The sequence below is a fragment of the Urocampus carinirostris genome, chromosome 9 (genome assembly GCF_059441175.1).
Source record: "Urocampus carinirostris isolate Australia breed hairy pipefish chromosome 9, RoL_Ucar_1.0, whole genome shotgun sequence".
NCBI classification, from domain to species: domain Eukaryota; kingdom Metazoa; phylum Chordata; class Actinopteri; order Syngnathiformes; family Syngnathidae; genus Urocampus; species Urocampus carinirostris.
Window position 1 is genome coordinate 25715791 of NC_142357.1, and position 14436 is coordinate 25730226.

The 14436-nt window shown below is 37.8% G+C and overlaps 1 protein-coding gene across 1 annotated transcript; it reads right to left on the bottom strand.

The window, feature by feature from the left end:
- Positions 1–245: 245 nt before the first annotated feature.
- On the bottom strand, positions 246–13398 carry tmsb1 (thymosin beta 1). The gene is made up of 9 exons (XM_088343353.1): positions 13232–13398; positions 12694–12801; positions 6594–6629; positions 6359–6454; positions 5841–5876; positions 3760–3855; positions 1651–1686; positions 1331–1426; positions 246–796 (listed from the first exon to the last, which is right to left on the bottom strand). The coding sequence occupies exons 2-9, from the start codon at positions 12791–12793 to the stop codon at positions 753–755; spliced, it is 540 nt and encodes a 179-aa protein (XP_088199479.1). The 5' UTR covers positions 12794–12801; positions 13232–13398; the 3' UTR covers positions 246–752.
- Positions 13399–14436: the final 1038 nt, after the last annotated feature.

Genomic DNA, 14436 nt, shown 5'->3' on the forward strand with positions numbered 1-14436 from the left:
ATTTGTCTTTATCTACATAACATAAGCTGACATGATTGTCTACCATCTCGCTGCTACAGGAACCACCAAAAACAAAAAACCTTATGAAAGGATGCACAAAAATAAAAAAATGGTGCCTTAGTTAGAATTCTTAAGCTTTGTAGTACTCCATTTCGGTTTCACAACACAATTAAGCGATATCAAATATTAATAAGTGCCCCTTTGCTAGACCTATAGGTTATTACAAAAGAAAAAAGGACATGTGCTATAATGTATTTATAAGTCTTTATTGGTGCTTGGCAAACATTAAGATTACTATTAAAGGCAGACAATGAACCATTGATCTCATAGCAAAAATGCATGCATGCTCTCCAAATGATAATTCCACAAAGCTTGATAGTATACGTTTTTTTCTTACATTTTTCCAAAATGTGTTTTACATAATGTAAAATATGTTATTACTTTTTCCAAATCAAAATTCAAAATGTCATTTTGCACATATGTAACCAAAATACCTTCCAAATTTAGGGTGTACATTTTCAGGCTTAGAATAATAGTAATATTAAGAGCTTCCTTACACTCTTCCCTGTTCCTTTGTTTTGCTTATTTCTAAATGATGCATTCGTTGCGTAAAAAAAAAAACTATGAAGCATGAATTCAAAGACATGAATACAGTAATACATTTTTTCATCGACTCATGTTGGCATGTGGAGGCAATGGACAGGATCATATGCATGAAGTGGGGGAGCCAAGCTTGAGTACAGGGTGAGTCATTAACATGCGCCGCCTTTAGCAATTTTCTTTTCCGCAGCAATGTCTACGTATTTAAAAACGAAGAAGAAAATTATTAGAAACATAACATTCGGAAAGTACTGAACAAAAAAATGTTGTATCATTAAAACAAGGATCCAACAATTTAAGGCAAGTAAAATTCAAGACCTTTTTAAAATGCCTTTTAAAATCAAATTCAAGGCCAAGTCATCAAATGTCCACTTTACCATGGTCCAAAGTTGCTATGTGTATTGTGGGTAGACCTAAATGCGTCTGCTCTGAAAGGACAGACTGAAACCACATCACCGTTCTGATAGTTCTGTTATTGTGGTCACGCCATGTTGCCATGAAAGTAAATCAGTGAATTATCAAAAAAAGACAAGATTTAATAACATTTATCATTTCAGTTTAAACAAATATAACTCTTGAAAATTTCACATTTGCAAGACTTTTGAAAATTGAATTTTAATGCCAATTAAGGACTTATTTTAAGAATAATCATTTCAGTGCCTTTTAAGACTTTAAGGATCAGTGGGAACCCTGTTAAAATGATGAACTGGATAGAAAAGCGTTCACATACCCTCTTTAGTCGGTAGAGGGTTTTTCTCATCCGTTGCGGTTTTCCGCAGCGTCGCCGGGTTAAACCTCGTCACTCCGTCGTTGACCATTCTGACGGCTGTTACAAAAGCAGACAAATGGTCGTCACATTGTGCAAGCGGGTGCTCCATTGTAACCATTAAGAGCTATTGCACAACTACGCATCAGAGAGCCCGCAACTATTAATGAAAATTGACTGTCACCCTTTTTGTATGGGATTGAAAAAGTTATAAATATACAAATGACAGAAAAAACATGTAGGTGGTCACAAAAACTCAGCTCACGGAAGGGTTGTCTACTTACGTTCCTTTTCATTAAGCTGCCGTTCCTTTTCAATTTCTAGAGAAGAAAACAAAAACAACAAGAATCAAGAATGCTGAGTGAGCATATATATGAGGGGTTTCAAACTCATTTTAACTCGTGGGCCACACGAAAGAGAGGGAGAGAAAAAGAGGGTGGGACAAAGAAAAGGGAGAACGTGAGAAACAAAAGAGATAAGAAATAGCGATAGAGGGGGAAAGAAAGAAAGAAATCTAAAGAGAAGTAGAGAAAAGAGAAGGAGGGAAAGGAGAAGGGAAAGAAATAAGCGGAAAGCAAGAGAGAAAGAGAAAAGGAAAAATAAGAAGAGAGCAAAAGGTAAAAAGACAGAGAAAGACAAAGAGAAACAAAGAAAAAAAAGACAAGAGTGAAAGAAAAGGGGAGAAAAAGAGAGCGAGAGGGAAAGAAATACAATTACAGCGTCTTTGTGGGAGGCACCTGGCTTTGGAAAAATCAAGAGGACATATTTCAACCTGCAGCTCGTTATTCTCTTGTGCTCCTCTGAGCATTGTCGCGCGGGCCGGATTCAATCCCTTAGCGAGCCTGATCCGGCCCGCCTGTTTGACACCACTGATGTATATTATACAATATTCTCTTTATGCAATTTCTATGGAGATTTTTGGCCATCATTGCAAGCACTATATTCAAACCCTCAGGAAATTCTTACACTCCTTAACTGTTCAACTGTTGGTTTAGTCTATACCTCATTCAGAAGAATAAAACGTTGTGCTTAAAACTAGATTCTTTATACCACCCATCATAACACAGGTCTGCACAAACTAGTAATCCCAACCCTTAATCAGATTTGAGCTAATCTAGCACAGGCACTTGTAAAATGACCCTTCCAAGTGGGATGCCTTGTTTGAGGTGTCCTTAAAAAGATGAATTAGTTTTTCTATTAAGTATGTGTTAACAATGCCCAACCGATTTTAAAGAGCCTTTCTACTTTATTTTCCATTGCCCCTATCCGTTTTTAAATTTTATCAGCGCTGGTCAGGAAGGAACACATTAAGTTCAAGGGAAGAGGGGTGGTAGTGCTGGTGGGTGACACCATGCTTATCCACACAGGTCTTTATTTTTCAATTAGTCAGTGGAAAATTTAAAAATGGTGAGAGTAGGAAAATGCCCGTATCCAGTAAAATCCAAATGCCTACTCAAACCCAAAGGACAGGAGATGGCGGCAGAGTGTAACAAAGTTTCAAATCCTGCATCCCACCTTTAAGAACTTTTTCTTTCAATATTCTCGTCATAAAAAAAGCATTTTATGTCAAAATTCAAACATATTTCTTTAAAGCCCCAGTGTGTAATATTTTGACGACTAGATGATACTGTGAACAAAAAACGGTGCCAAATGAGCACAGTGTAGCAGAAAGATAGCCCACAAACATGGTGACTTCTAGGTAGGGATTCCGCTATGTAAAATAAATACATTTCTCTACCTTTTATTTATTTATAAAAATGAACATTGGTATGAAAATTTGAGTATTTTTGCCGAATATTCTAATTGATGTCACCAAATATTACAAACTGATCGTTTAAAAATATCACTCATTTATTTTGTCAGGAACGTGACGAAGTAGTGATATCTGTATCAATGACTACTCAGGAGTTAGGTATCAGTCTCGGTGGGGAAAAAGCTGGAACCAAGCATCTTGACTTTTAAAAGACAATGCAGGCTGCAAAGGGCCTGATCATTTCCATCATCCCTACTCTCAAACATGCAAATAGAAAATAAAATTAGTTAATTGATTTATAATAACGGAGCACATTGTGTAGGATGGTTGTGAAGGGAGCCCGATGTGATCAGCATGCAATGCTACCTCAGAGCCTGGACAGCTTGTCATTATAATTTGGTGGAATCTCCATGATTGCCTGGGACCAGTTAAGAACCGAAGTCCTACACCGGTTAAGATTGTGACCTCAATTAGAGTTATTACTACTGAGCTATCTTGCAAAACTGGAATCGCCTAGTTACTTAGTTTCATAACACTAGGTGTATTTCAATTATTCCTTCTTGATGGGTGTGTGCTAATTTCCTTACTTAAGTTGGCAAGGAGGTACTAAAAACTCTCGACTCAAAAGGTTGGCACATACCCTCTTTAGTCGGAAGACTGTTCTTCTCATCTGTTGTTGTCTTCCGCAAAGTCTTGGGGTTAAATCTCGTCACTCCGTCGTTCACCATTCGGGTAGCTGTTTCGAAAGCAAACCATTTTTAATGTGTCAATGAAGCCCTCATAAAACGATCATTTAATTTTGAAAAACTGGATACAAGAAATACAAGCTCTCATAGGGTCAACATTTTCACCGCTTATTGTGACAAAAATATTTTTTTTCTTCAAGAACTTGCTTATTCACTCCTTTAAAATTTCTTTTGTTGAAAAAAGAAAAAAAAAGAAAAAACTGAAGTCATTTTCATTATAGTTTTCCACCTCAAAGAAAAGTTCGCACTTGAGGGTTAAACATTCCAGGGTCGTGGCGGTAACTCGAGTAGGGTGTTTTTGTTTAGAGTTGATACGCTGCCAAAGATGTAGACCGGACTAGGGTTTTTGCTTTTGTTGCTTTTGATTATCCCACAGGGGGACACTAACATTTTTTTTCCACATTTAATCATTTCCCAATCCGAGCAAAAGAAAGGTTTTGCAGTAAAATCATTTTTTTCTCTTATGCCATTATAAAATTTGAAGTCTTAAACTGTGCTTTATACAGTTTACTTCCAAATTCAATATAAACATAAAATATGGCTCACAAGGCTCTACAGACAAATATGGGTCCACAGTTACAGAATGTTGGTTCTGAACAAGAAATCTGTCAGCAATGCACAAGTGCATCTTTTAAATGATCCATCTTTAAAATCACTGTAAATCTTTTCACAATTTAAAATCCTCTTACACAAATATGGATGTGCTCCATGAAAAAGGGACGTTAAAATATTTTTTTATTTCCCAAGCATGGCTGTATAGTAAGCAAAAAAGTTCATGAAGTTAATAAATAAGATTAAATGGTCGAGGGCTTTTTTTATACGAATATATTTTTAATCTGATGAATTCACATGAAAGATGTTGCTTTGTTACAGCCGCTCTTAAGCCACACATGGCCCTTTACGGCTGCCCTACTTTCTCCCTGGACCTTTTTTATGAATGTTGAAAACTGGAAAAGACAAAGGGCTGACATTTTTTTCATTTTCTGTTTTTTTTTTGGTAAGGGCACAAATACCACAAACATTAACGTTTTCCAATGCTTTACAAAAAAACATTTAGAACATTATACAACTAGCTTTTAAGTATGAATCCGATTTTGCATTAATTTATGAATACAATTACCGTAGATTTCTTGCAACTCTGGACATACGAGTTTTTATTTTCTTTGGTCCTGTGTGGCCATTTTCAAAATGATAGGTTGCCAACTCCGTTCACCTCTAAATTACCAAAAACAAGGAACAAAATATAGCTTACATGACTCGACACCTACAAATTTACGCGCAGAGGGACCAAATTGACAGTGTGCATGTTTGATAAAGTTATTGCTTTAATCAACCATCTTCAGCCTATCTATTTATCGACCCTGGTCATATTCCTCGAGAGGGGTGACCGACAGCAAGACCAAAGAAAGATAACTCAAAACCCACAAAAAATTTGACCATGGCCAACCCAAATGCTCAACTGTCCAAACAAGTTAAGCACCTCGGCACCCAAGTTGATCCTGCTTTCGTCCCTCCAGATGAATTGTGACACAAGAAAGCGGCCATGTCACTCGGGTCAGGGTGACACAACATACTCTTCTGTTTAACAGCAGGGCCCGACAGCTTTCACTAGTTTACCCCTGCCACATCATACGGGTGCCCTATCCATCCCTTAGAACGCGTCCAAACATCCCACTATCCTTTCACAACACCTCTCCACTCATTCCCATCACAAACTAGAGCTCTAGCTTCCACGATAGTCACTTAAAAATATGCATAATTTAAAATACGATAGGCAAATATGGGCTCCCAAAAAAGGGTGTGACCTAGTGAAAAGGTTGGCAGCACTAGTTCTACCGGTACCAAGCTCCTTTAGAGCACCGAAGGCCTGACTTTGAGGTAGAAAGTACATTTTTGTAAGCGACACTATGGCAAAGACAGGATGGGGGAAAAATAGAAAAGAGGATGAAGCATGAGGAAATAGTGATTAACTTACGTTCCTCTTCGTTTATTTTCTTCTCCTGCTCGATCTCTAAAAAAAGAAACAAGAGGAAAAAACAATGTCATACTCAAACAAGAAAACAACCTTATCTTCTGTATTAAGCAACCAAGAATGAGCATCTCATTTTGGGTATGTTTAGCTGAATCATGGTGATCTTCCATACTTGGAAGAATTTTAAACCTGGTGTCTCAACATTTCATGATCAAAATAGTAAGGTTAAAAAAGCCCCCTTCATAAACGATTTTTTTAATAAAGGACTGCTCCTAAAGACAGAAAAATGCACTTTCGGAGCAGTCCCGACCAAGGTCCTGACCTCAACCTAGTTGAGATGCTGACCTCGCGAAAATATTTTGCAGCAAACACGCGAGGAATCCTGCTCAAATGCAACAGTTCCTCCGCGAGCTGCAGGAAATATTTTCTCTCAAATGTCCTTACTTGGCGTTGACTGAAAATTGTTGAGCTACTGATGACTCACACGTGGGCTGGAATTGTATTCTGAAGTCACCACATACCCTCTTTAGTCGGAAGACTGTTCTTTTCGTCTGTTGTGGTCTTCCGCAGCGTCTTTGGATTGAATCTCGTCACTCCATCGTTGACCATTCGGGCAGCTGTTGAGAAACAATAGAAAAAGTTACAAAACGGTTGTCTGATGAGGTTAAATTGTTGCGTCAATGAACCATTATGGGAATCTGCACTCAACGCTTCATTTGAGAGTGCATTTTCCTTTGAGTGTTCTACTTCACTTACGTTCCTCCTGGTTTATTTTCTTTTCTTCCTCAATCTCTGAAAAAACAAACAGCAGATAAAACAAGAATGATGATATTGTACGGATACAATTTTTTAAAAAGCTTGGCGTTTCAACTCTAAGGTGTTTCTTTTCCATTTAACGTTTTTCAAACGTATAAATGAATAAATGTTACGGTAAACTACTAAAAAAAAGCACATACCGATGTCTTTTAACCATTAAGATCCAATTTAAGGAGTCTTGTTACATCCTTGTTATTAGCAAAACAAGAGTACAACACAAAGTTTATACTCTAGAAAAACAACCCGTAAAACTAAAATTCATACCTACAGGCTTTTAAAGAAGGGATTTTTAAATGCAACTGAGGTGAGAATAAGCCAACGCAAACCAGATTCAATTGGAATCCACTGGTTTCATTTTTAAAACATTCAATTTTATTCATCTTTTTTTCAGGTTAATCCTAAAAAAAAAACGATGTTTTTTTTCGATTAAAGTTAAACATTTATAGTTGAGTAGACAATCAAAATAAGGAGAGAAGACATCTATGGATTTTGAAGGAGAACAGGCAACAGGCCAAACCTCACATAAAAAATTCCAACCTGTTCTGAAGGCCCTGAGCCACTTTTATTAAATCTCCTAGGTTACAAAACCAGACCTGCTCTTAAAGGTTTTTAAAAAATCAAAGACCAGTAACATGATTGGCCGATAGTGACAATGCAATGATGTGAACAGTTAACAATAGTCAAAACAGTGAAAACAGTGAGGTCGAATAGTCAAAATACACTGGCTTCCTATGCAATACCCTTTGCGGGTGTCCAATGAGAATAAACTTATCGAATGGACTCCAGGCTGTTTGGGAGTTTAAAAGTATCACTCCGATGCTAATTGATTTTGTTAAAAAAAAAGGGAAATGAACAACACAATCCAGAATTTTTACTGTGGAGATGAAGATGACTTAACAGCCCAGGAGTAATCAAAGCTCAGCTTTAAAAATCGGTAAACCTTGATTACATGAGCCCCGGGCAACTTCATGTCATAGTCAATTGAGAGAAGAGCTAACGCCCACGAGACTGATATAAATTAATACCAACTTCTTTGTCACATATTCTACACTAATTACTTTCTACTCGATATTATTCAACAGTAAAGGGTCATCCAAACGTGGACAATAGAAAAACCTTTGGGTGTATTTCTGCTTTAATATGTGGAGTATTTGTTGAAAAGAAATGGATGTAGTGCAATAAATTACATCGCAATTTCCCAAATGTCTGCTTGTAGTTCCTTTTTCTTGGTTGTCAAACTGAAATCTGTCCTTCAAAAACCTGAAGAGGTCAAGTAAAAAGAGGACCAAGATTTACACTATACTGTAATGTAAAATTTCGGTTCAGAAATCAAGAATTTCTTTATAAGTGAACAAATATGATTCGTTAGTTTCAGAACTTACAGACGCTCCCCTACTTACGACTATTTGACTTACGTAAAACGGTAGATAGACATTTTTTAGGGTGTTGGAAAATCTCCGGACATTGCTGTAACTTAGATTTTGTATTGTGTGCACCTTTTTCTGAGTACAGGACAGTACTGCAGTGCTTATTTTTTGCCGCAACCGGCGTGTGGCGCTGTGAGAAGTCACCCAGCAGAAATCCGCTTTCTCTTCCTAGTTTGTGTGTAAACATTCTATACTGTATCTCCAGCGCGCTAAGAACATCAACATTTTTATTGTTTAATATCCTGTGCATCCATTCAATATGGTTGGTATAAAGTGTAAAGAAGAGGCGAGCAGTTTCTTTTGAAATGAAAGTGGAATAAGAAAACTTGTACTGTTGAGAGAATGGTCGAAACCAGTGTTCCCTCTAAGGTGCGCGCGTGCGCAATTGCGCACTGCTCGCACATTCTCAGCGCACAAGAAAATCTAGCCAGCACACAAAAATGAGGGCTCAAAATTAAGAAGCAACTTAAGTCAAAGTTACAGCGCATGAAGGTAAAAATACACGGGTTCCCCTGACCTTGTGTCCTAAATGCGGTATTTTGAAGTCAATGTAGAACGAAGTTGAAAGGTAAAGTCAGTAGAGTTTGTCGAGAACCGGCTTCATCGGCTCGGCTCACTAAAAGGAACCGGCTCTTTCAGGTCCTAAACGGCTCTTCAGGTTGTTTTTGCTTCTTTAATCCCAACATGACCAAATATTATGTAAAATTATGCACAAAATGACTTAAAGGAATGGGGGAATAGAACAAAAAAGAAAAAAATACCAAAATGAAAAAGTAGTGAAAATCTGAGAAAAAAAAGCAACAAAAGGAAGAGAAAAAAAGAAGGAAAAATTTTAGAAAAAAGCCAGAAGAAAATAAAAAAAAGGAATGTAAGAAAAAAGTAACAGCTCGGAAAAAATAAACACAATGAGATTTTTTTAAAGGAATTTTAAAAAAAAAGTAGGAAAAAACACGGAAAAAAGAAGAAAAAGTTTGTGTTGCATTCAAATAATTTCCAATTATATCAAGTGAATCTTGTTGCCAACATTGTACTTCCACTCAAAAATGTGATCAAGTACAGTTCTGTATCTTACAACCGACTAAATAAGCCCCCCAAAATGTTATTATGCGACAAAATATGTTAGGAAATAAAAAGAAATGAATATCTTGTGAAAGAATTGGAAGAACAAACGACGTTTGTAGGCCGTACAACCTTTGCAATAGTACATGAGTCAATTCATTCAGAAGAAAAAAATAATTTTGCATTGCCGGAAACTCAGAAAAATGTAAATTGATGTCAAGTTTTGGACATGTTTGATAATTATCTTGCCACACTTGGGATTATGGTTGCTCACTGTGGTTTCAAGCATTGCTCACAGACTTTCTGTGAACGCTCAGACCCGTAGAAAATTAGAGGGAACATTGGTCGGAACAATTTTTTTCCCGGACACTTTTTACCACCGAGGAGGAAGTAGCCCAACTCTTGAAGCCCATCTTGCACTAGTAAGTTACACTTCCCTTTATAGAGCATATTATTTTATGAAATGTTTATCTTTTTAGTACAAAACAATACAGGTTACTCATACAATCCTTAAACATACAAAATATAGCACTAAAACAACCTACGAACAAATTCAACTTACGATCGTCCAGATCATAAGTAGGACAGCGTCTGTATTAAGTTTCTGTCCTCTATAACCTTGCTTTGCACAATGTTCCAGCATGACTGAGCTTGAAAAGTGCTGCAAGTGTTGCAAAGAGGAATTCAAAGTAAACTGCCTTAGGTCTTAAAAATCCCCACTGAGAGAAGGCTCTTATGCAAATTGGATTTCTCTCATTGAAAAAAAGACTTTTCAGCTTGTCAAAACAGGGGTCGTGTGCAAGAATGAGGACTTTTTAGTCCAATTTTTTAACGAGTCGCCAGCTTTATTTAATTCCTTTAGACATTTTGTGCACTTCCAACTCAACATTGCACGAAATACTAAATCTGGGGTTCAGGAAAGTGTATAACAGACGAATGATTGCTCTATAAATGCCATTGACGCAACTGTGCATTATAAACCAGTTTGCCAGGGCACACCAGTGTTCCTAGAGACCTTGTCTAGTGTGCCGTAGGAAACCCCCAAATTTTATCTTGGCGAAAAAAAACATGCTCTTTGTTCAGTAGCTTCTTTCCAGTGATTAATCAAGTAACTGTAAAACTCAGATACCTTTAGGTGGCATCAGGTAACATTTTTTAATATATACCAATTATCTCCTAAGGAGGTAGTACATCGAATTAGATGTAATAACTCATTTTATTTGATGAAGCCGTTCAACCCTCGTTTTGTCCTCATTTAAGGACAATTTTTCTTAATTCTTTTAATACACCTTACATGAAAATGTGAATCAAACCAACATTTCATTTTCTCTACTATTAAGACCATTCTAGGAAATAAAGAACATTTAAAGTAAAATAAAATAGAATTAAGAGGATTTTTATTAGGTTTGTAACAACACAGCGGTGGGTCATTTTGACCCGAGGACAACAGGAGGGTTAAGGGGAAAGTCCGTAGTATTTAGTGACTTCTAGTGATACAAAAGAACTTTGATTAAAAAAAACTTGAACTATCTTTCCAATGTTTATTTTTATTCCCAAAAAATCATAGGTGGAGACATTTGTATGTTTTAAATATTAGAATCCCTATCCAGAAGTTGCACAATGTTTCCTGGCATCTTGCTGCTACGCTGTTATCTTGGCAATACAGCGCAATCTAGTGGTCGAATATTTCACACTGGGGCTTTAAGATTCCACTGCAAAGTCTAAGGAAATCAGATCGGATGATGAATCGGATGATCTTGCATATAATTTTGGCAAATTATCAATTTCTTATTCTACTTATAAAAATAAATTAAATTTAGTCAATAATATTTTGTTCGGGGCAGCACGGCGGCGCAGTGGTTAGCACTTGTGCGGCACAGTTCATGTCATGGGAACCTGTCGTGGGTTCAAATCCAGCTCCAGACTTTCTGTGCGGAGTTTGTATGTTCTCCCCGTGCTTGCGTGGGTTTCCTCCGGGCACTCCGGTTTCCTCCCACATTCCAAAAACATGCATTTCAGGTGAATTGGCCGGTCCAAATTGTCCCTAGGTGTGAATGAGCGAATGAGTTGTCTGTCCCCGTGTGCCCTGCAATTGGCTGGCAACCAGTTCAGGGTGTCCCCTGCCCACTGCCCGAAGATGGCTGGGATGGGCTCCAGCCCCCCCGCGACCCTAATGAGGATAAGCGGTACGGCTAATGAGAAGAGATATTTTGTTCGATTGCCAAATATTGTGTTCATTTTAATTGTCATTTTTTATTTTTCTAAAAATGTAGAAAAATGTAGGTTAGCAATATAGAAAAATTCCAAATTACAGCCACGTTATAGACCAATACGAATAATGTGTGCTACAACCCAAGCCACAGATGAAAAGAAAAACGTTATGCTGTCAGGAAAGGCAACAATAAAAAAATGAAACTAGCGTAAGGAATTAATTTTTTAAACATTTTTTGACCAATTGTGTGCCTTTTTAAGAGGGGGGGTGGGGGCCTTGGCTCTAAAAGGTTGGGGATCACTAAATTAGACAGCGTGGTGTGTAGAAATGAATCTTTTTTTTTAAAGTTCATTTTTTTGATTAATCTACGTTATTTCATTCTTTGAGAACAGTCATGTCCAAACTCTGGCCCGGGGCTAGATACATCCCGTGGCTTCAGTCATCAAGTTATTTATATGTGGCCGACGAGTAATATTGACCGCAGTATAAAATATTTTGTACAAAAAATATATATCACCGTTTTACTAGTTAATGGCAGTAGCCCTTTGGGCCATCTTACCCTTGGCTTTCAGTGGGAATTTTAGGAAAGTTGACTGGGAGGGGCACAGTTTCCAGGAGTAGCAATGGAAGTAATTTTTCACCTAACTTCAAAACGACTGCCAAGTGATTGTGGCTGTTTGCAAAGAATATAATATCAAGAGGCAGATGTAACATGCTGATTAATACAGACAGGCTTACTAGAAACGATTGCTGTAAAAAGTGGAAGCAACTGGAAGCCGTTTTAACGGCCCACAGCCTTTTTACAAGACCATGCGAGTCAAATGGGATTACTACAAAAGCGAGCTACGGGGTTGTGACGCTGATTGCCAAGCCCTGCAAACCTTGATTGATTTTTTTTTTAAACATTTTTCAAATAATGCCAGTGTGAATGTTTTGCCCAGACACATTTTTAGCATACCGAATCTGGCCAGCTTTCTGAAAAGTTAGGAAAGCCCTGTTTCAGAATGTTCTGTTCGCTTCCATATCATTGCAAAAGACACTAAATTTGGGGTTCATAAAAGGCATGTAACAGTCAAGTGTTTAGTATATTAACGCCAGTATCACATCTGTCTAATATAAGCAGGTAAAAATTCACTTGTATGCATCTAAAGAAAGCCTGGATTGTATTCACTGCACATCACAATAAAAAGTGAACAGGAAGAGTTCTTTCCCATTGGGTGTGTCACTTAATCCAAAGTCTGCAGGGACTTTAATATCTTGGAGAGGAAGTGTTGCACTTCTGATAAGTGAACAGCATTGCAGTCTACATTCCAAAACGGTACAAAAAAAACAGTTTTCCTACCCTTTTGAGTTGGCAAGGGTATCTTCTCGTCTGTTACAGTCTTTCGAAGAGAGTTCTTATCAAAGTGGGTCACTTCAGTTTTGACTTTTTGGTCGCACATTTTGCAAGCTAAGAGCAAGAGATGACAAGAGAATACAGTATTATTTAAACACAAAGATCAAAAGAAATTATAGAATAATGTTTTGGCCCCCCCAAAAAAGGTGTGGTCTACAACTTCATGTCGATACAGGTAAAAAGACCAAGCCCATTAAAATGCCTGCGATGAACTCAACCACGAAGTTACGTAACACTATCGTCCACATCAAACAATAAAAAAACACAACTATTCTTCTATTAAACTTAATCATAACACATATTAAAGTTTGCAAGAAAATTTTGAGAAGCGCTGCGCCAGGTGTTAACAGTTATCCGTTAAATCGGGGGGAGATAAAGTCACTTCCTGTCATGATTAAATCACGAAAAAATGCATCAATGCGAGAGAAAAAGAACACAAAGTTACACTTTAGATGCACCAAAATCGACGAACCAGTGAGTTTACCTCTTGTAGAGTCGCGTGGAGCTCTCGAAATGGGAGTTGCGTGTGAGAAGAGTTTGCAGGAAATCGAGCTAAGCAAACAAATTGTTAACTGAGGACTACTCAACACGCCCCGACGCGCTGTACACAAAATGGAGCCAATCTCAGTGCTGGAGATGAGATCACAAGTTTTCGGATTGGATGTGATGGATTGTGATGTATTCGAGGCGGTTCAACTTCTCCCATTTTTTTGTGTTGCGACATTTATTTTTTTCTAGTCTGGACTTGCAAATTGACAAGAAACTATCCCGAGGGTATGCAGTGAAATCAGTCAGTGAGATTAGTATTCGGGGGATTATTTGTGATGTAACGTTACTTAGTGTGCTAAATACTTCGCGACATATTTGGGGAGATGAATATTTACATATTGAAACTTGCTTCACTTTTGGTTTATTATTAAGTGAGTTTAAAGCCGTTTAACCCACGTAGACATTCCCTCGGCGAGACTCTCCACATTGCTTTGGAATACATTTCCCACAATCCTTTGTTTTGGTGTACAGTGTGACCTCGCTATTTCGCGGTTGCACGTTCGCGGGTTCAGAGCTTTGCGGGTCTAAAATATCTCATCTCATCTCATTAGCTGCACCGCTTATCCTCAGTAGGGTCGCAGGGGTGCTGGTGCCCATCCCAGCAATCATCGGGCAGTAGGCAGGGGACACCCTGAACTGGTTGCCAGCCAATCGAGGGCACACAGGGACAGACAACTCGCCCGCTCATTCACACCTAGGGACAATTTGGACAGGCCAATCCAAATATAATAATAATACAATAATTTTTTTAAAAAACACACTTTTTTTTAAAGCATTTTTGAAGGGGCGTCGCTACTTCGTGGTTCCACTTTATATATATATATAAAAAAATAAATAAATAAATATATATATATATATATATATATATATATATATATATATATATATATATATATATATATATATATATAACACGGCAGCGCAGTGGTTAGCGCGTGTGCGGCACAGTTCTAAGGTCTTGGGGACCTCCTGTGTGGGTTCAAATCCAGCTACCGGACTTCCTGTGCAGAGTTTGTATGTTCTCCCCGTGCTTGCGTGGGTTTCGTCCCACATTCCAAAGACATGCATTCCAGGTGGATTGGCCGGTCCAAATTGTGCCTAGATGTGAATAAGTGAGCGAGTTGTCTGTCCCTGTGTGCC

What these genes read in the sequence shown, in the direction of transcription:
- tmsb1 (XM_088343353.1), bottom strand. Translation starts at nt 12,793, where the DNA reads ATGTGCGACCAAAAAGTCAAAACTGAAGTGACCCACTTTGATAAGAAC. An exon ending in GCAGCTTAATGAAAAGGAAC is followed by an intron (nt 1,427 to 1,650) that starts GTAAGTAGACAA and finishes CTTTTGTAACAG; the next exon opens with CCGTCAGAATGGTCAACGAC. An exon ending in CCCTCTACCGACTAAAGAGG is followed by an intron (nt 797 to 1,330) that starts GTATGTGAACGC and finishes TTAAATACGTAG; the next exon opens with ACATTGCTGCGGAAAAGAAA.